The 21,020-nt window shown below is 37.1% G+C and overlaps 2 protein-coding genes across 5 annotated transcripts in view; one reads left to right on the forward strand and one right to left on the reverse strand.

The window, feature by feature from the left end:
* PPP1R3A (protein phosphatase 1 regulatory subunit 3A) overlaps positions 1-20,686 on the forward strand; it is a 57,380-nt gene extending 36,694 nt beyond the window's left edge. For all 4 annotated transcript variants that reach the window (XM_080555065.1, XM_080555066.1, XM_080555064.1 and 1 more), the window contains 3 exons: positions 11,458-11,516; positions 11,627-11,763; positions 13,998-20,686. In XM_080555065.1, the coding sequence (XP_080411191.1) occupies positions 11,458-11,516; positions 11,627-11,763; positions 13,998-16,550 (2,749 nt within the window). In that variant the 3' untranslated portion in view covers positions 16,551-20,686. The remainder of the gene's footprint in view (positions 1-11,457; positions 11,517-11,626; positions 11,764-13,997) is intronic.
* Positions 1-21,020, reverse strand: part of LOC308177636 (uncharacterized protein) — a 48,421-nt gene that overhangs the window by 21,075 nt on the left and 6,326 nt on the right. The window contains exon 2 of the mRNA XM_080555247.1: positions 17,591-17,696. Coding sequence (XP_080411373.1) covers positions 17,591-17,696 — 106 coding nt within the window. The remainder of the gene's footprint in view (positions 1-17,590; positions 17,697-21,020) is intronic.

The raw sequence follows: 21,020 nt of genomic DNA on the forward strand, positions 1-21,020 counted from the left end.
TTCTCTAACATTTCTGGTAGTTGAAGGTCATATAAGAAAATCAATGCCGCCTAGATTTGTAATAAAGGTTCTGATTTTACATACAGCTTCATTCTAATAGGATCACTTGTAACAGCATAATATTTTTTAAAAACTATTCAGTATTTTCTACTTAATGTTCACATGGCCATTCATTTATATCTGTTGATAATTTTTTTTTCCAGTTTTTGCTTTAATTTCTGTAACTTTTTCTGTGTGGTCTCAATTATTTAGAATCTAACAATGTAATTTAAACAATTGTTTTCCACATTGTTTAAATTATTTTCCTGTTGTGTTTGTGTTTTTCAAATACCTTCTTAAAAAATGTAAACACAAATAAAAAGCAATGGTACTGCCACAGGTGGCACATGCACATTGCACTGACATGAAACAGAAACTTTGTGGTTCTGGCACACACAGCATCTCTACAACGTGGAATCATCTGAAGCTGAAAACTCTTAGGTAGGAATCAGCCATATTTTCAAGTGGAGTAGTCATATAAGTAGAAATTCAGATGTGTGTTAGGAGTGTAAACTAAAAGACCAGAAATAAGAAATGGTGTTAGCTGAGCTTCAGTATCATTTGATCACTATATGACATGGCTGTGATGCTCCTAACTTGAGCACAACCACTAAGGACAGCCCTTCTTAAGTAAAGCCTTATAAGTAAAAGCCTTAAAATTACTTAGAACATTTCCCTGAAAGGTGGTACAGCTGAGCACTTAGTTTCTTGCAACTTTCTTTCAGAGCCACTTTAACTGATTTTTTTTTCCCCTACTAATGGATTTGGTACTTCAGAGATCATATATGCTGCAGTGTTGACACTGACTGCCTTTTGCTGTTTGCTGTCTTTGTTCTGCTGCTCACTTTGTCCTCTCCTCGCAAACCAGGGACAGACACTCTGTCCAGTTTTGATCGTGCATGCCCAGGTTCTCTGCCTTCTTGGTCAATCATAATTGTCCAGTTGGCTAGCACTCTCCATAGGGAACAATATTTGAATTTTATCCCTATGTCATCTCTTAAAAAAGCAGAGGACCCTTTAATTATCTCAGGTAGTAATGTTTCTTTTCTTATATTTTTTTCACATCTACCAATGTCTATCGCAATGTGTTTTCTCATACAGCGCACATCTTTTTTACTGCACCCTAATATTTATTTGATGCAAATCTTGTTTGAATGATTGAAATTCTTTAGTAATCGTAGGAAAAAAAAAAAAGCGTCTTATTCTGTATTTAGATGATTCCTCAGGAAAAATGTATTCCCTTAATTTCTAGCAAATTCTTATCAATACCTTTATATACAAATTGTTACAAAGATAAGCTATTCTTATCTAACGGTTTTTAGGAGTTTGAGACAGTCTCAGCAGGAGTTGCTGAGGGATGAAACTTCTAATGATGATTTAAAGCAGTGAAGTGTGTAGGCTGAAACTGAAATAATTATTGCTGTAACCCTCTAAGCACTCTAAGTTCCTCAAGAGAAAATACTTTGTTCAGAATAGACCCTGAACAACAAAATGCTAAAAAAGTAAAAGAAAGTTAAAAAAAAAAAAGAAAAAAAAAAGAAAACCCTTGGAGCAGGATGATAATTTAGAACTGGGATCAGTCTAATGTGAGGATGTTCTCAACAACTACTCGCAAATGCATCAGACATCACAATTAAAAAGGAATAATAATTACAGTCCCATTCTAAAGTATGTAATATTCTATTCCATTCAGTAAGCCATGAACACTTTAAAACCATCAGTGTAATCCACAAACCTATATTTACAACATTAAACTGGATGTTCTGCCTTTTCAATAACTGTCATCTCATCTCTATTATTTTCACCTCAGACTCTAATTGTTTCTTTTATAGGAGCTAACCTACCAGTGTCCTTGGCAGTACAGTTTATGGCTCATGCATTTACAGTAATTGTTTGGGCAATTTGCCACACAGTATAACAATCTTCACATCACAATCAGTTTTTATAATAAACAGCATTAGTTGTGAAAAATACAAGTGATGCATGATTCTTATGGTAGATAAAGGGCACTGAAGATGCCCTTTAGAAAAAGAAAGGAAAATGCTCAAGCCTTGAACTGCTTGAGAAAAATACTGATGTCACAATAGAGCTAATTAATTTGATGGTACAAACAAGAGGGGGAAAGGGCCTTGCATTCATTAGTGTCAATTCCAAATGAGAGCATACCGTTCATAAAAATAATATTCTGCCTTCATTTAGACAAAACGTGCAGGTAAACAAACGAGATATAAGCACCAGTTCCTGCAATAACAATGATTTCTCTCCTTAGCTTTATCAAGACTCTTTCTGTTTATCTGCAGGGAGCTCAACTCCTGGGTAGGTACAACTTGCAGGCAGACCTGGAGAATGAGGCCAGGTCCTGCTGCCCACCAGCCTGGCGGGCTCCAATGTGGCCAGCACTGCCAGGTGCAGCTACCAGGCACGGTATGGTATGCTCCTGGGAAGCAGAGCACTTCAGGACTCCTCTCCACCACAGAGAGGTTGTTGCACATGAGGATACCCTGCTGCATACAGGTCTGCTGCAGGCATTTTGTAGCCTCTTGACTTTCAGGTGCCTGGAAATAACGGGTGAAGCACTGTGCTATGGGAAGGCTGTTTGGCAGACCTCCAACAGGCACAGCCTCCTGGAATAGAAATTCTCTAGAGTAGAAATAAGGTAAATACCCTCTTACGCTGGTGTAGCAACAGGCATGGGAAGGTAATCCTCAGCCTCCCTGTCATCTCCATGCCATCTGACAGGCTCCGCTTGTGCTCAGGCACAGTGAAGCCAGGCCCCAGGGAGCACAAAGGTGGCTTCAAGCCAAGGTGGTGCCTCCCCTTCTTGAGCTATGCTGTGAATTCTCTGGCAGCACCAGAGCTTGGGACTAGTATTTATAGGGTGTTGGAAACGTGTGATAAGAAATCCTCAAGAGGTTGTATTATAAGACTATAACTTCAACAATTGATAACATGGTCATCAATCTTAAGCAGTAGGAGACTTGTCCCTATGGTGAATTTTGGACTGAGCCTTATGGAAGCAAGGAATGAGTTTATCTTTATTCGTTAAATACTCGTTTCATATAGTCAGTGAGGGAAATAGAATTGAAATAATTATGGAGAGCCCACCACTCGAAAGTGCACACTTCAGAGATCCATGTACTGGGATTCTTGGTAGATGTTAAAACCCTTTCACAAGTTGTACATAGACAGACAGGCCAGGACATGATTTTCATCTAGATCCCAAAGGGTGGTTGGGATGTACCTTCAGTGGTAGTCTCACCATAATGAGACCAGAATCAAGCTTATGTTTTTACTTACAAATAAAGCATTTTCTTCTCTGCATGATTTGGTTTTGTTAGTATTTTCTCCTCTGTTGCACTGGTATTTTAAGGCCAGTAATAGAGGAAGGTTTTAAATGTAATTTTCCAGTAAGCCAAAAGTTTACAGGGTTTATATCAGTAAAAAAAAAAAAAAAAAAAAAAAAAAAAAAAAAAAAAAAAGAGAGAGAGGGAGATTTTTACTCTACTGTGTCATACAAACAAATTAATACAATATTAAAGCTCTGTTAAGAACTTCATGCGTACTTAGTTTTCCTACTTCTTTCCAAAATTCCTTCTTCCTTAGAAATTTGTTTTTGTTATAAGCTTGTGGGTTTTGAATGACATTGCCTATGATACTACCGATGTTCAGAATTATATGTGAAAAATCCTGATGTAAAGAAACTATTTGGTTTCTCAGAACTGCTATTTTAACCTAACTCCTTCAAGCATTTTGCAGTCTTTATGCTTCCTATGCACACATAAAATTTTTAAAATATTTTTTATTGCTGTTTGATTTTTTTTTTGTTTTTAACATAAATGTAGCTGTTTCATTTTCTACTTCATTCTGCTTCTAATACAACACAAACCAAGCCAAACCAACAGATCTTCCCTCCTCAATCCTTCCACTTCTCCTTAGGTCTGAGGGATTACAGTTCTGCAGGATCACTGTTGGTCTCCAGTGACATCTCAAACCTAACCACTTACTTGCATGGATTTGCTTATTCCTCTCCTGGTTCTCAATAAAATATTACCAACACATTTAACTACTTCTTTTCAAGAATCTCATATGTTGTTTACATCACAGTGGAATAATTCTTTAGCAAGCCTGGCTATTTTCAGCACTAGATACAAAAGGACCAATTGTATTGAATATTGATAGTACATTGGGCTTCTCTTAGGTTTAGAAATTAGACCTGATATTAAAACAGAATTACTGTATAGTTAACACTTAAGTCTTGCCAAGTCCTCTTATTTTAGCTTCAGCTCAGCTTCAGAAGAAGGATCATTTTGATTTTGAGTACGCCTTGAAGTAAAATCCAGAAGCATGAAAGATTCTGTGATGGTCTAATCTTATCTGGATTTTAAAATAAAATAATATCCCCAATTTTTCTCTCTTATATATATTTTTAACTAATTATTTGAGAAATATATATTTTTAAATATCTTAACATCACCATACCTCCTTACATTTCAGACTGAATAAAATATTTCCACATTTAAATATAAGATGGTATAAAATTATTCGTTACATTAATTTAAAGAAATTGACAGGTAACCTTTTATCTTTCCATACTCTATATTCTGACAATGTTAGTTTTCTCTCATATTCTGTAAAATAAATATCTTGTAATTTAAGTGTAAAGGTACAACATAAATGGATATAACACAGAACAATGCAAACTGTGTGGCAGGTTATACAAACATACAGACACAATTTCTGCCAAATATTTGTGTGAATTAAAACCTTGACAAGCTATAAGAACTCCACCCATTATGAAGAGATTAGTAGCTCCTGGCTATAGGCCCAATCCTTGTGTAGCCTAGACCAAAGCACCTGCTGTTATGATGAAATGAGCACTAACTCTCAGGGCATATAGCTACGAAGGAGAGTATAATATAGGGCTGGACTGGGACTGGGGGACCATGAAGTCTTATCCGCTGGGAAACCTGTTGTACAAGCCTATTCACAAAAGTGTGTTTCCTTGACGAGACCTTCTCAATTGCTTGCATCTGGTACTTGCACTGAAAAATTGGTCCAGGATGTGCTTTTCTAATGCTTACAAATCTTTTAAGTTTCCACAACAAATGTTCTTGGCAACTCTTTCTATTAATATATTAACAGAGTCTTGCTGCTTAATATCTTTTCTGCCCTCTCAGTATTTACCTCTCTGCTATTTAAATAGAGGACATTTATTTCTCCTCTCCTTTCTATATTTTGCTAAACTAAAAATAGAAATACTGTTTGCCTCCTTGGTTATGATTTTCATCCCGCTCGTCTTCTTGTAGTTCTCTTCTGCACCTGTTCCAGTCTGAAATAATCTTTCTTGAAATTCTTGAACTGGTAAGGAGTTCTTACCAGTGCCTGGTGCTGGGACATGAGCATTTCCTGGAAATCTTTTGTTACTGGGACACATTACTCTCTGACATATTACTGCAGAACCCTGCTCACTGTGTTTCTACAGCCAGCTCACACTTGGAAATGTTGGCTTGGAAATGTTGTCTGACAAAAACAATCTCAGATTTTTCTTATTCGTCTGTTTCTTCCGATTTGTGAACTCTCATTTTGTAGCAGAAACTCTTTCTAGTCCCTAAATGTATAACCCAGCACTTTATAATTTTGAATTGCATCCCATATCTATTATTCTTATCCTCCAGGCCACCCATTTCTTTCAATCCTCCTCTGTGTTGGTGACGTCTCCCAACTTCCTATCTGCCACAGATTTAATTTAACTTTGACTTTTTGTGCCGTGGTCTGTAATAAAATGACTGAGTGATCACACGGCTGGTCCTCTCGAATTCCAGGGTGATGTCTGCCAGCTCGGCACAGCCTGTCTTGCAGGGCCCTGCTTGGCATCAAGCCTCTCTCCCACCTCTGAGCTCCTGCTCTGATCTCCCTCCTCTCCAGTTTAATTAATAAATTTCCCATGTGGCTGCATAACAAATGCTTTAATGAAGTCCAGATAGATCAGATAACTGATTTTTAGACAAGGGAAATACAGTAATCTTATCAAAGACAGATATTATCAGGTGAGTCTGTCATTTTTATGTCATTTGCCATTTATCTGTATTTATTCTCTCCTTTTAAGTTTTATTCTGTCTATTGTGAAAACTTTTTGGAGATACCTGGGCCTGTAGTTGCCCAGACACTACTTCTCTCCTTTTTCCTTAATATAGCTAATACTTTTCCTAGTCTTCCAATACTGCTACAATAGTATCAGTACCAGTCTGATGGATTTGAGTAGCAAAGAATTTCAACTTCTGCGTTTTTTCCTCTTTTGGGTCTGTCAGTATTTGGGGTTGGGGATTATCTACTTCTCTTAATTGGAACATATCTAAACAAGTTCTGCTCCCAGACTGAATTAAATAATATCATTTTTCTAAGTCTGTGTTCCCATCAATTATACCCTAATCATCATGTTCTTCTGAATGAGGTTCTGCCCCATTAGCAGCAGTGGGGTAGAAAATTTTCAGAGAAGTCTTTTGATTGGGGAGTTATACATCGATTATCTGAAATCTTGATCAAAACTTACTTCTAAAAAAAAATCCTATTTGACTCAAAAAGGCCAATTCCAAAGCCTTGATGTATCCTACTGTATCCCAACCCCTTCTGAAGTCAAAACAATGCTTTTTATTAACTATTTTTTTTCCCCCATTCACTCATACATTCTCTACCTAATCTTCACATCTTTAGGTGATCATCTTTATGGTTCAAGTTTATATTTTTGTCTGTTTGGGATGCAAACAGAGCAACTTTGAGATTTCTGAACTCCACATAATGTCCATAACTTTTCATAATGTCCATCAACTTTTCAGTCCTCTCAGTCCTACTAACTAGTCCCTGATCTTTTCATTTGTTCTCTCTAAATGCGAAATTATAGTGATAACCTATTCTCATTCCTGCTTTCTTTTTATCACTCAGTCCAAGTGAATGGTAGTTCCATCAAGAATGAATCATATGAGCATAAGTATTTTTTGAAGCTGGTAGAAATTCTTAAGTTCCTGATATACTTTATGAAGATGTACTCCATTCACCTGAAGGAGAAAAAGCAACTGAGCTTCTACAGGTACAAAGGTATTTATTTTGGAGGGGAACTGCATTGGCTGATATCATTATTTTATCTAGCCTGAATTTTTATCAGAATATCTGGTTTCACTTAAAAATAAAAATAAAGATTTTAAAACTGAACACAAATTTTGTGTCTCTCAATACACAATGTACGTACATTTAGATCCTCCCAAACCACAGTGAAATAATTAACTTAGAAAATAACAGATGAATTATTACAATTAAGAAAAAAAAAATCTGCTCATGGAATTCTTATAGTGAGCTAGGTGCATTTTGAAAAATACAGAGAAAAAACTGTAACTAAACAAACATCTTTCATAAAAAAACAAGGGGAAAGGACACTCTTGAAAAGCATTATTGTCAAATGATTAAATATTTGGTAGTAGAGATTTTATCCCATCTAACTGTCACTGCTTGTTAAAGGGGCTAATATTTATGGGCTTTGGGGAAATATTTCTCTCTTTAAGGTGTACATACATTTCTGAGATTGTTCTGTGATTATACCACCCTGTAGACTCAACATCTTCATACAACTTCTTACATTAAAGAAGTGCTGTTAAATTGCTATTGTTTTATGTGCATTGTGATCCTCAAAGACAGTAGTGTTAACATCCTCAATTTAGGATAATTTCAGATTTCCCACTACAATAATTACCTGAAGATAGATATTTCTGATCTAGAAGTAAAATAAAGAAAATATTGAATTTCCTCCACTGAATTTCCCTTCAGCCAGGCAGTGGCAGGACAGCGGTGTACAAATTATGGGCTACAAACTTACAATCTTTATAAAATTCAATGCAACAAGCAGGTTAGTTAGAAACAAGTCATGTTAGAAGTCCTGAAGTGGTGCATCTTTTGCTGTGGATCCAGGCTGTAAGGCTGTATTATTGTTGATATTTATTACCTTTATTGCAGCTATGAAAAGAAACTTGTGGTCCAGGGCTCTATATGCTATCAGAATAAGAGTTAAGGACAAATACAGCTCTAGTCACAACAGAAGAAAAACTGGGTTGCTCAGGTCACACATGGTATGGTACAGCCCCAGCTGCTAAAACTCATTAGCTATGTTCTGGTTTGAATTTGAAGTCACATTGTGGGATTCACTTCAGCTAATTTTTGTTACCTAAAACATATGGTTCCAGCCTAAGTCAGTCACTGTAGTCTTTTCCAGAGGCAGAAAAGCTCCTTCAAAGGATATTTCTCTTCATCTTGTGAGAAAAATCTCAATAATTTTTTCAGACAGGGTCTTCTGTGAAGCTATTTTATTCATGATTGCAATGGCAGGCGTCCTGCAAGCAGGAGCACATGGTAAAAGTTTATCATAACCTTATATTCCTATTACCCGACACCTGATTTCTCCCCTGTTTCCTCATTGGCTGAGTACTACAGGTTTACAACATACTCAACACCCATACCATATATGTACAATTTTATCTGACCAACCGTTATTTTCTCCTTTTCCTCTTTTGTTCCTTCTTCTCTCGTGACTAGAGGGCCTGTGATTTTTATTTTTACTGATTTTGCACTGCTCATCCTGTTTTTCTTAGCTATCCTCCTTATTTTGGGACAGTGGGACCTTCCCCTTATCTTCTTAACATACTCCCCACTGCTATGCTACTGTCATGCCTGCACAATCACTTTTGAATATGCAAGGTTAGTGGAATTTTACACTGCAAAAACACCTTCTATTGCAAAAACACAACTTTACTTCTCACAATCTCACTGGTGATGTCCAAGATAGAGGGAAAGAATCTCTCCTCAGAAGTGTTAGTCTCTCATCAGTGATGATATGGGTAAAGTACACAATTGCCTGAACACAGGTGCTTAGAAAATGAAGGCTAGATGAGGTAAAACCCATTCTAGCATGTCTATAAGCATACAGCTTCAAGCAGCTTTATTCTTATACATTTAAATGTTCAGAAAAGAGGTGCTCCTTTTTAACAACCTTATTCAAAGACCGTGTCTATATTTACACAGATTTTTTTTTTTTAAACAAAAACAAACAAAAAAAAAACCAAACACATCACTGGAAAAGGAATGCAGGAGGCTAGGAATACAATCCAGTTTCCTTTTTTTTTTTTTTTCTTTTTTTTCCATGTAATGAAAAATAAGCTAAGGAGTCAGGATAGTACATCCAACTTCAAGAGCAGTTGGCAAATCCGCCCTCCAGTTTTTCACAAAACGGTCTACACCCTGGTAGTTTGGGTACTTTTTGGATGTGTATGCAGTGTGTTTTTTAATCTCCTCAGGCTGTGATAGAAGCTGAATGTACCACTGCATCTTGTATGTAAGCTCCAGCTGCCAGTAGGCTATTACATCAGATAGGGGAATCCCTTCTTCTGGGAGTGCTTCTTGAAGGACAAGAGTGGGTCAAACTCCATTTCTCTAAGGAACAAGTGAGGGCCCTTTCTAGCAGAAAAAGATGCCATCCCTGCTTCCTGAGAGTTACGTCTACATAGCTGAAAGCCGCATGAGGCCAGTTGTATTCAAACAAAGACTTTGAAAAACCTTTTTTTTTTTTTTTTTTTTTTTAACACCAGACAGTAATAAGTGGTTCTCTGCTGAGTCCATGTGGTTCAGGATCATTATTTTTGGGTGACTAACTCAGCTCACGTGTTATACAGAGTTTTGGCCCCTAATTTTGCTTTTGTAGTTAGACCATTAGTACCTAAGCTCTTGTATGAGTCTATCTCATGGTCAACCCCCAACTTGCTCACTGTCTAGGCTTATGGAGACAGGTGGCTGAAAAAGATGCAAAGAGGCAGAATGAAACTGGGGACTAGGTGTAACACTAAGAGAAGCATTTGAATATCACAAAAAATAATGACGAATAAATAATAAGGAGTGATGCTTTACCTTAAAAACCCCACAGATTTCCTGAAAATAAAGGCCTTGCTCTGCCAGCCTTTTCAGGAAGAAATGCAGATTATTCTGATTATAGGAACTGTTGGCAGAGGAAAGTACAACTTGGTGTGAGTAGGAGAATGAGAAATATGCGGAGGCTATGCATATAGCAGAACTCAAAAATGACATGACATTCATATGAATATCAAGAATATTCAGTATTATCGCAATTAATGGTGAAAAACTGTTGAAAGAGTGTTAAATCTTGTGCCTCAAGGACAACCTCTAACAACAAAAACCCAAGAGGACATTTAATAGGGCAATGCAGATTATCCCATGTCTTTTCCTACAAGAACTTTACATCTTCCCCTGAAGTACCTGATGGTGACCAGTATCAGAGATCAGATGCTAAACTGGAAGGATCTTCTGTCTGCTTCTGTCTGGCAATCCCTGGAAAGGCTGTATTTTAAAAAGTTGGTGACAGCTGATGTCTAGGTTCTTTTAATGAAGTATAAATTTAGAAACCTCCTTCTGAATTAAGCATTTTAGGTGGCAGAGTTAATGTTATATCAATTTGAATGAAAGAACCTAGAATAAAATAGAAAGGGAAAAGATTAATATTTGAAAATTAGAAAGTAATTTTCAGTAACACAGGTGGACGGCTGGTTGAAAAATGTATAAATTAAGACCTACAGGAAAAAAAAATCTACCTCGTAAAGAAAGCATTAGAAGTGATATAATAATTTACATTTTACATAAGTGACATTCTTTTTAGATTTTCCCCCCGTTATACTAAAGGTTACATCCCTATAAGCACACAATTCCAACTGCTATCACTTTGCATTGATATTGATGAGGACTGCAGGCACTCAGCATCTCTCTGTAGGTGTTTGTCGTGTTGGACCTGGCCTTTGTTTTCACAGCCAGCAAAGCAACAGAAAAAATTGCACCAGCTGCAGGGAAGCAGAATTCATTCCTATCGGCCAGCCATAGCTTAGCAACAGGATTTATACTGCATGCATGCAGGGAGAATCTTTTGATTTATTTCAGGTAAAAAAAGATGTCTTTTTTTCCAGAAATCTCTGTATACAAATATTTGAAAAATATAAGCAAGAGAGAGGCCTGGTCTCCTAAGCACATACATCCTTCCAGACCCTTGTCTGACCCCAAAGGTACTCTCTCCTGTCACTGACCCATCTAATCACCTTTGTGCTGCTTTCTCAGAAAAGGCCTGGGAAAACGCATCAGCTTTGCAATGTAATCTGAAGGTCAACACATTTTCATTTTCTTGACCAATTCTTTCTTTGACCAAGACTTAATATCAGGTCATTCAAAAAAGCTACATTTGATAAAGCAGTTATCTTCAGAATTTCAAACAGCTTTCAAAATGTTGTGTAATTAACCATCTGTCTTTATAGCTGAGTCTAAGAGGAATTAGAACAAATTTTTTGTACAGAATAACACAAGAAGTTTATTTTTGTTTAACAGCAAAGAAGAAATATTGGCAACATCTGATGATGACACATGGAATAATTCAAGGACTTCAGGTACAACACCTGGTTTAATTAGTTTTCCTTACTGCTCTTGTTAATTAAAAACGTACTGTAACAAACAATCCCATGGAAATTATTCAAGTATGTTTTTGTTAACTCTTCAGACAAAAACATCCCAGAGATTGTTTATTCGCAAGCAGAAGACAAAGAGACTGAACCAGCTAATGAAAATATAAAAGATAAAAATGCAGAATACAACCAGGGTGATCATGAAGATGATGAAAAAGAATTAGAGTTGCTGGTAAGTGTTATACAATTATATCTACAGTTTTAAATGATATGAATCCATTTACTCTTCAAAGCTGGTGAAATGCCCCCTTTTAACAGAGCTGACTGATGTACTAATTTACAAATGTAAAGCCTTGGTCTGTACTTTCATTGAATCTCTAACTGATTCAACAATAGAAGGTGCTTTGATTTCAGCATAGTGCATCAACTTTTTCTGGTCTTAAATTAATGACTTCTCCCTTTTACTTCTTTACCAGAGGCTCTAAGTGACAGTTTGAAGGAATTAGACAACTAATATTTCAAAGATCTCTCATCCTAGTCTCTAGGATGGGTATATTCTTACATAAATGCTTTATACTTGGTATAATTCTTTTATTTATGGTACCGTTAGCCTTTTATTTTTTTTCAACAGATATCTATGTAATGTGCTATATGAACAAAATACATATATATATATTTTATATAACAGATTTTTCTATATCAGTATTTGGCATTAAATTTGTTATAATAAATTTCACACTCAGTGAACATTCAATCTATTTGGATTTGTGTGTGTGCATGTGTGTAGTTTGGCTTGCATTTTTCAGTACGAAAGAAAAAAATGGCAATAAATGAGACATACAGCAATCTATTATTCTCAGTGTCTGTTCTCAGCTCATATCATTTGGGTGCATAGATTCATAATCATAGATTATAATAGCTATCACCTGTGAAAATGTGAATGTTGAATCAGGAGAGGAAGATGAGAACCGTCCTTTTTTTTTTTCCTTATTGATATATAGAGAATAAATTTGTCTTATATGAATATATTTTTCTTGCCTTTTCTCAAAAAAAAAGTTCCAAATTGTTGCCTATTGTGGGACATTTCACTGCCTGAAAGTCAATCTTTCTCTCTCTCTCTCTCTCTCTTTTTCTTTTCTGATGAAACATAAAAAAGGAGGACCTCTAAAATCCCTTGTTGTTCTCAGTCCACTCTGTTACAAAAAGCAGGATCAAATATAACCGTTTGTTTATCAATTGCCAGGATTGTCTGTACAATAAATGAAGGGGGAGCTATAATTTAGATGTTAATTTGCACTATGCGCTCTTTAATGAATTAAACAATGAAGGCTTATAATAGATGGAAATACAACCAAATCTTTGAAACGCACAGGCATTGGCTCACAAGACAGCTGTGCAGTTGACAAGTAACATGAGCCTTATGTGAGAAGAAGGGGAAATCGTAAGATTTGCATATAATTATTGAGATCATGCAAATGTCAGTTATGAAGAGGGGAAAAAAACACAGGCATCTCACTGTTAAATCCTGACAGTTGGCATCACCGAAGAACTCAAATACACTTGAGCACCGGTTGGCAGAGGGTCATTAAAACAGAATTTGCAGAGACATTAGCTCCCTCACTTTTCTTTGAGTGACGTTTTACTATTAATAGTTTGCAGAGGCTTTGCAGAAAACATATTAATAAGAGAAACTGTAATGGGGGTATCTACAGCAAGTGCAAATGCATAAAGGGGTGCCCAAGAAGCTAGCCTCTAATTGATCAGCTAGTGCTATCACTGTGACTATGCTAAAGTGAGGAGAGAGTGCAATGACAAGCAGGCATAGCTGAATAATACAATATGGTATTTGGAAGCTGGGAGGGAGAGTGATTAGTTTCTGGCCTTTTACTTTGCTAATCTCATTTCCAACTCATGTCTTACTAGATTGTCTAAAAACAGTCTGGTTGAAGCCTATAAAATGGTCCCTGAGAGAAATGAAGCAAAGATAATCCTTACAGTATTTGTCAGTGTGAAATATGTCTTTGTTTTACTGGACAATACCGTACATTACCAGGCTTTGATGTACTGTATCAATGCCCTCATTTAAGCACCAGTCCTCCCCCCTCCAATGCCTCCCTCTCTCCAAACCTAGAACCGAATGTGCAGAGAATGAATTAGCTTCCCTTTAAGGGAATATTCTCTTCAGATTTAATTTGTATAAAATGCACTAGCAGCTTACTGAACTCATGAATAAAGAGAGAGGGTTCTGAATTCTATTTTATTTCCTGCTCCTTTCAACACCACCATAAAGCTCATTACCTATGTTAAAAAATACATACAATGCAAATTTTGCAAACGGTTTGGAACATGTTCCATAAAAGCTTTTTTACTGAAAACAAAACTTTCAATAATAAAATCCTGCCTCATTCATTTGGCATATTTTTGTAAAGCGCTTTTTGATCATTCTTTTCTATTCTATTGTTTCAGCTAAATCAGCACTTCACAGGAGCTAAAGGTACCTCTACCAGAGATGAAAGGAATTTAGACACAACAGAACCAGTTAATTTTCCAAGTGAAACTGAAAGATTGGAGAAAAAGCTAACCTGTAGAGAAAGAAGCAGTGACTTGCTGAGGCACCCTGTGCCTATCGGTTCCTCATCTGAAAATACTTCACAAGAGATAGGAAAAGAATTAAAAGATAATGCCAAGTATTCCATAAGAGATTATAATAGTCAGCCATTAGGAAAGGAAGTCACTGCTGGCTCGGCAAACAGCAGCAAGCAGTCTTGGGATCATACTGGTACCAGTGATTCCCTTTCATCAGCAAAATATTTTCCTGGAACAGAGCAGAATGAGGCTATTGATATTGTGGCTACCATCTCAAGCCGACAAGGAAAGAGCCACACAGATATTTCAAGAGGTGAAACAGATAGTGCCTCAGGAAGTAAGATGATGGAGAGGTTATTCATCAGTGAGGATGCTGCTGATACCTCGAAAGAGGCCTGTGAAATGAGACCAGAAACCATTTCTTCAGTGCATGATGAATCCATGCAATTAAATACGTGCATAACAGAAACGCTGGATGGCAATGCTAATCCAGCTCCAGAGCACCAGGCGCTGCAAACGACTCACCAAACTCTGGATTCATTGTTGTCAGCCACTGACAAAAATGAAGGAAAAATCAAGATGATTGAAAGCAAAGTTCGGGTACATTTAAAAGGAGATTTATATGCCGACACTTCTGCAAATGCTGATGTCTCAATAGATTCCACAAAAAGCCAATACACACACACAAAAGGAGCTGGTGAAATGTCAGAAAAGAACTATAGCACTGATACAGAGAAGGAGAAGAAAGTCATCGAAGTAGCAGACTTAGCACTAATCGGAGAGGAGGAAGCACCCAAATTTTTCAAATCACAGAGAAAACATACTACTAAAACCTTCAACACATCGTCCCTGCCTGCTGAAGACAACAAGCATGCACCCGGGCCTGAACAAGCAGATCCCAGGGCTTGCTCCCCGGGGGATGAAAGCAGAGCTGAAGACACTCAGGAACACAGAGGATTCACAAGGTTAAAAGACAGAGGAAAGTCAGACAACAGAAATAAGGGAAGACTGATAGGGAAGGAAAGTGAAGCAAATGCCACAGAACAGGCATGGAAAAGAGCAGATAGTGGGGTTCGGTGGGAAGCGGGGGGTGATGCAAGGTCTCAGAGTACAGCTTACACAAAAGAGCTGTTTACCTGCCAAGAGACAGAGAGTTGTGAAAAGTCTCCTGTCTCTGAGCATGGTATTACAGGGAAAGCAGAGGCAGGTACAGCTTATATAATTAAAACAACATCAGAAAGTGCTCCAGAAAAAATGTCTGCCAGTGAAAAAGCAGTAATTGCTAAGCTACCTCAAGAGACTGCACTAAGTGACAGGCCCACAGAGGAAAAGGAAACAGCGTTTGATACACATGAAGGGAGAAATGATGGTTCACATTATGCTCTTTGTCAACTCAACACAGTGGGTGTATTATATGACACCGAATTTGAAAAGGAATCAGTTTTAGATATTTATAATGCACGCGTACATGAAACACTGCAAAGAGAAATGATGTCTGTATGCAATAGCAGGGAAAAACGTGCCAAAGCAAAATCAGACATTGGCAATATTCTACCTGTAGGAGAAGCCATAAAGGCTTCTGCTATGGGAAAGAAAGATGGCTTGGGGCAGGGTTTATATTCAGAAGAAGTATCTAAATGTTCCTTGAGCACCCAAAAGCACCTATACGGAGAGGAAGTGGAAGAGTTCTATAGGGAAGAAAGCTACCTTGGAACACCTTCCTATCTGCACGCTAAAGCTGAAACAAAAATGTCACCTTCTGGTACAAACACTATGCCCAATTACCACTATAAAAGCTCTTCAGTGGCATCTTCTGAAGGGTCCACTGTGGCAGGAGACAAGGACCATCCATATATTCACTCTGATTTCAAAGTCATTGAAAAGGTTTTTGCTGAGTCAGGATGTGATTTAAGTCTACCAAATGAAATGACATGTATTAACAAAAACCTCTCTCCTGAAGCTGGAAGAAAAGAAGTACCTTCCACTTCAGACACAGCCATTTCTAGGGAAGAAAGAGGGAAGAATATAGGTCAATGTTTCCATCAAGCAGAATTCAAACAAGAGAAGTCATTGAGGCCAGAAATTTCAATTAGTGAGCCTACCGAAGAAGTTGGCAGGAAGGGCTCTGATTCTGACCGTTTAATAACTGAGGGGAAAACACTAAATTGGCTTGATGACTCACAGAATGAAAAGCAGCATATTTCTCATTCTGCAGATATTTCTGACCAGAAAAGTGAAGCACATATGCTGCCTAGTGAATCTCCAGGTTTAAAACATATTGGTTGCAAAATCTTTTATTTCTTCTTCTTTCTTGTGTTTGCTGCAACGCTCTATCACTATGATTTGATGGTTTGTCTTGCACTCTACCTGTTCTCCTTGTATTGGTTATACTGGGAAGGAGGAAGAAGCAAGGAGTCTGTCAAGAAGGAATAACATTCTTTGATTGTCAGCTGTGCTCAGGATCCATGGTCAATAGTCTCCAACTCCTCCAAAACATTTTCACTATTAAAGAGCTTATTCATTGTTAGAACCAAAGCAAGGTTTCCACTGAAGCATCTTTTTAAAAAGATTACATATGAAGTTGAGCCTTCATATAAGTAATTATACTATATAGGACCATTATGTTTGGATCATTAAATACCTATATGAATATGAGATCTGAAGCACGTCAAGTTAAAATGAAGTACAGCTGTTGCTCCTTAGCAGGCTATGAAAAGGCAATGCTTCATATCTCTTTAGTACTTAAAAACACCATTTTCTTGCATTAATTTCTTTTGCAGTAAAGCTTCATATTTTTTCTGTGATTTTTTTTTCCTAAGGTTTTGTGTAGTACATAACACAGGAAAAGGTGTAATAACTAACTCAGTATTTTGGTACTGATATTGCAGTTGATAATCTGTTAGTGTAATTAAGCAATACTCTAAGAAATATGACATCTGCTGATAGGTTATTTTCTTCTCCCAGATTTTTATTTAATTGTTTTGACTTAGTGCTACAGTGATACCCCTGTTTGAAAAATGTAAAGTTAGACTTTAGTTACATCATGCAACTTTCTGGATATACCTGTGTAGAGGAATGGACACATTTCCACCCTGAAGAGATAGAAGGTCACAGCCAGAGGCCTCTTACCATTCATGCATTTGCACAAACATTTTTGTTTTATTTGTAAATGAAGATTGTGTAACACAATTGAGAATTTCACTGAACTGAGTGTTATTCCAGGCAAATGTTTTGAATGATATTTTTTTCACCAGTGTTGTTTGAGCATATCTAAAAAGCATTAAATAAATTTTACAAAGGAGTGCTATGACTGTGTTGAGCATGTCTGAATTAGGCTTATTGCTTTTTTCTATGGCTTGTTACCTAAATCATGCACCAAGAGAAAATTCAGGGAACAGTCCTGGTGTTTAGTGTGATTTAGGTGAGACATAAAAACCTGGTGTCTGCCCTAAGAAGAGCCCAGAGAGACAGACCTCACACAGCAGGCATCCTGTAGGCTCCTGTTTACTGCAGATATGCCTGAGGCTCCACTGCTCCAACATCACTGGTCTCTCATGCGGAGTCATGCCCAAAGTTTGTCTGGAAGGAAAGGATGGACAGGTTATTTTGCACTACAGCCAGATGATGGCCACAAATGCCATGATAGGCATTTAAAAACTTATTAAAACAAGCACCAAGGCTGTATAATGTTACTGGAACCCTAGAATTTAAGAAGGAAAGGGATGTTTTAAGCTTTTTTTTTTTTTTCCTCTCCTTGGCTCAATACTGCCAGTGTGAAATTATTGCCAGTGTGAAATATCACATTGACTGCGAAGGTCTTGGTTGTAATACATGGCTGAAGATCCATAATAATCAAGTTATTTAGTTGTTAGCTCTGAAACAAATCTTTTAAAGTTGGTTTAAACTTATTTACATGTTTCAGGATGTTAGGAGACTCTGATACAGGAGGGACCTTGACATTCTTGTTCTCAAGGCAGGTAAAATTTTGGAGCATTGTGGGAATGATGCATTCAGTGGGAGTGAGCAAATGTGTGGGTGATCTATTGCTGATGTGCACGCTGACAGCTGGATGCCTTGACAACTTTTGATAGCAATCCATAAATGAGTTTTAGTGATGGGCTGGAGGCACTGAGGGGGTACGCAGAAGTCTGTAATACTAGTCTAGATCTTCAAATGCATATAGAAGCCAAATGCTCATTAAGATAAAGAAATTAATTCAATAAGTATTAGGAGCTAGATCCAATAAAAAGTTTAGGCTTAGAGTTAAAGCAGGATTGAGGTTGAATCTGTGTAAATCCAAAATAATGATCTCAAACTCTTCTTTACCTGGAGACCACAAACATTGAAAGAATCTAGTCTTTTTATGATGAACATAGGCACTTTTTAAAAGAGCATGACATTCCCTTACTTTTGGCAGTTGCTCTCTGCAGTTTGACAGGTCCCTGGTCTAAGTGGTTCAGCATTTAAGCCTCACTGGGGTAGAGAACTCTGGTATTACTTTACTTCCCAGTACATTGGGAACTCTCAGGCAGTGCCTAATATATTCTGACAGGATCAAGGTTCTCAGTTGGAGGGTTAAAAAGTTGAAGAAAACACCCTGCATCTGTCATGCGGAAATTGTCACTTAGCAGTCGAGTACCAGACCCCTGGGGCTTGAGAGACCAAGAACACAAGAAAAATCACAGTCTAATAGTTAAAACAACCAGACCAGAAGAAAGACTCTTTAGTTTCAGTTCCCAGTTCAAAGCCTTTCTCAAACTAATTGACCCTATAACATTTTAAAAAAATTTCAGAAAATTCGGAGTGAGGACCAAAACCCAGGTTCCTGTCCTGTTAGGTAAATGTAGTCTACTAAACTGCAGGATTCAAACCCATGTTTGAATATCTTTAGTTTTACCAAATTTATGCCTTCCACCCGTCAGGACGTACTTTGACAATGAGACTACTATCTTTTTTAAGAGGAATCTGGTCCCCAGGGCTTGGAAGTATCCATATGCATAGGTGGGCTCTTACTTTTTCAAATAAATTAGCTCAAAGTGGTTCCCTGGCCAAAATTATAGCTACCATTGGCTTTCCATTTGAGGCTAGAGAATTTGCAGCCCACATTCTGAGAGAGTTTTCTTCTCAGAGCTTTGGTCCTAAAAGAGATCTGTAATATGTAAGATATGATTTTTAGAAAAATCTAAATCAGACCTACAAATGCCTGAGAGACTTAAATAACCTTGAACACCTGGGACACAGGCCTTATTGCAAGCAGAGCTGAGCAGCCCAGCCATCATGGAAGTGGACAAGCCTGCTTGTGATTTTTGTTGAATCTTGGGGAATCCAAGGAATACATACTTTGGGGACTCTTGTGCACTTTGACCTGGGAGCCAAGATACCCTGGAGCTACGGGAACCTTTGTGTGGTAGTCTTTGCTTGTAGTATGGAAGTTGAAAGTGGTTTCTCATTTATTTCAGCCCAAATTATTTGGTTGTTTGACAAAGATTCAGCTCAACTGATTGGACAGCAATAAAAGAGGTCAGGGATAATTGATAGGTCCAGGAGTATGGGTAGAGAAAAGTTGTTTGATTGAGTCAGTGTCTAGAAAACAGCAGAAAGATATTCTGGAGAGCCCAGGAAAATCAGTATGACCTGAAGAAAAGAATGTAGGTGATAAATAGAGAGGATATATAGAGAGGATATATTAGTACAGAAATTCTTTAAAAATTAGTGGGTTTCAACAATGTGTCATAATACATTTAAACCAGTTGCTAAATATTAGCTAAAGTTTAGCTAAGTTACTTCAATTTCTACAGAAAGCTAGCTCAAAATAGCTGTATTCCTGTGTCCAACAAGTTAGTCTGGGTCTGCCATTTTAACACGTACAGTCATACAGAGTTGGAATTTAGGGTAAATATTTGAATGTTAGAATAAGCATATTTCACCTACGTACAAGTGGAATACTGTTAGCATTTCTCAGATTTGGAATGGGATTTTTATGTTCTATATTTAAGATATTTAGTCAGCATATCGTACTTTATGATTGCAAAACAGGACTCTAGACTGATCTGTGAACACAGGTGCCTGAACTTTTAAGTACTTATGTACTTAAAACAACAAAGCAAGTAATTTTATCTTTTTTTTTTAATTTTTATTTTTTTTTATTATTTGTCATTTGATAAGCTATCTTTTAAAAATCCTCTTACTTTTGTTTGTAGTATGAAAACAACACCTTTATGACATTGGCAAAATATTCATCTTTTACTTATTTCAGGGAAGTGATGTGTAGTTTTTTTTGCTGTGATTCATTTTGCTTGCCTACTAGGCCTCAGTAACATAGTTATAGTCAATAGTTTCATTTCTGGTAGTTTCTAGTTATTTCTTCAGGCTACACTACAGGAAGAAGTTATGATCCCATGTGACAGGCCCATGGCCATGAAAAGTTCAACCCTGATACAATATAGTGGAAAATTGCTTGCTTTCATTGCTACAGGTATATGAGGTATATACATCCCATACCATGAGAATTATGTCCCATGACTATTATCTGAACTGTACATGTAACAAATAAATACATTTTCATATTGTGGCATCTATAATTTATTGAATTTACATAAATAGAAATATGGGGCAGCAGGGAAAGGAATGGGAAGAATGTCTATATCCACGTACATTGCTAGGAGATAGTGAGAACAAACTACATTAATTTCAAAAATATTTGATGTTAATTGCTTGCTGCTTCTTAGCCATCAGTAATTTTTGTCTTGACACTAAATAGGCTGCACAAACAAGCTATAGGCTTCTAAAGGTCAATGTAATATTGAAAATGAACAATAAGGTGGACAAAATATGAACTAGGTCCATAAAGGAAGGTTAGTATGGTAATTTTCTGTGTCACTATACTAATTTTTTGATACCTGA

Source organism: Anser brachyrhynchus (genome assembly GCF_964034855.1).
Source record: "Anser brachyrhynchus genome assembly, chromosome: 1".
Classification (NCBI taxonomy): Eukaryota; Metazoa; Chordata; class Aves; order Anseriformes; family Anatidae; genus Anser; species Anser brachyrhynchus.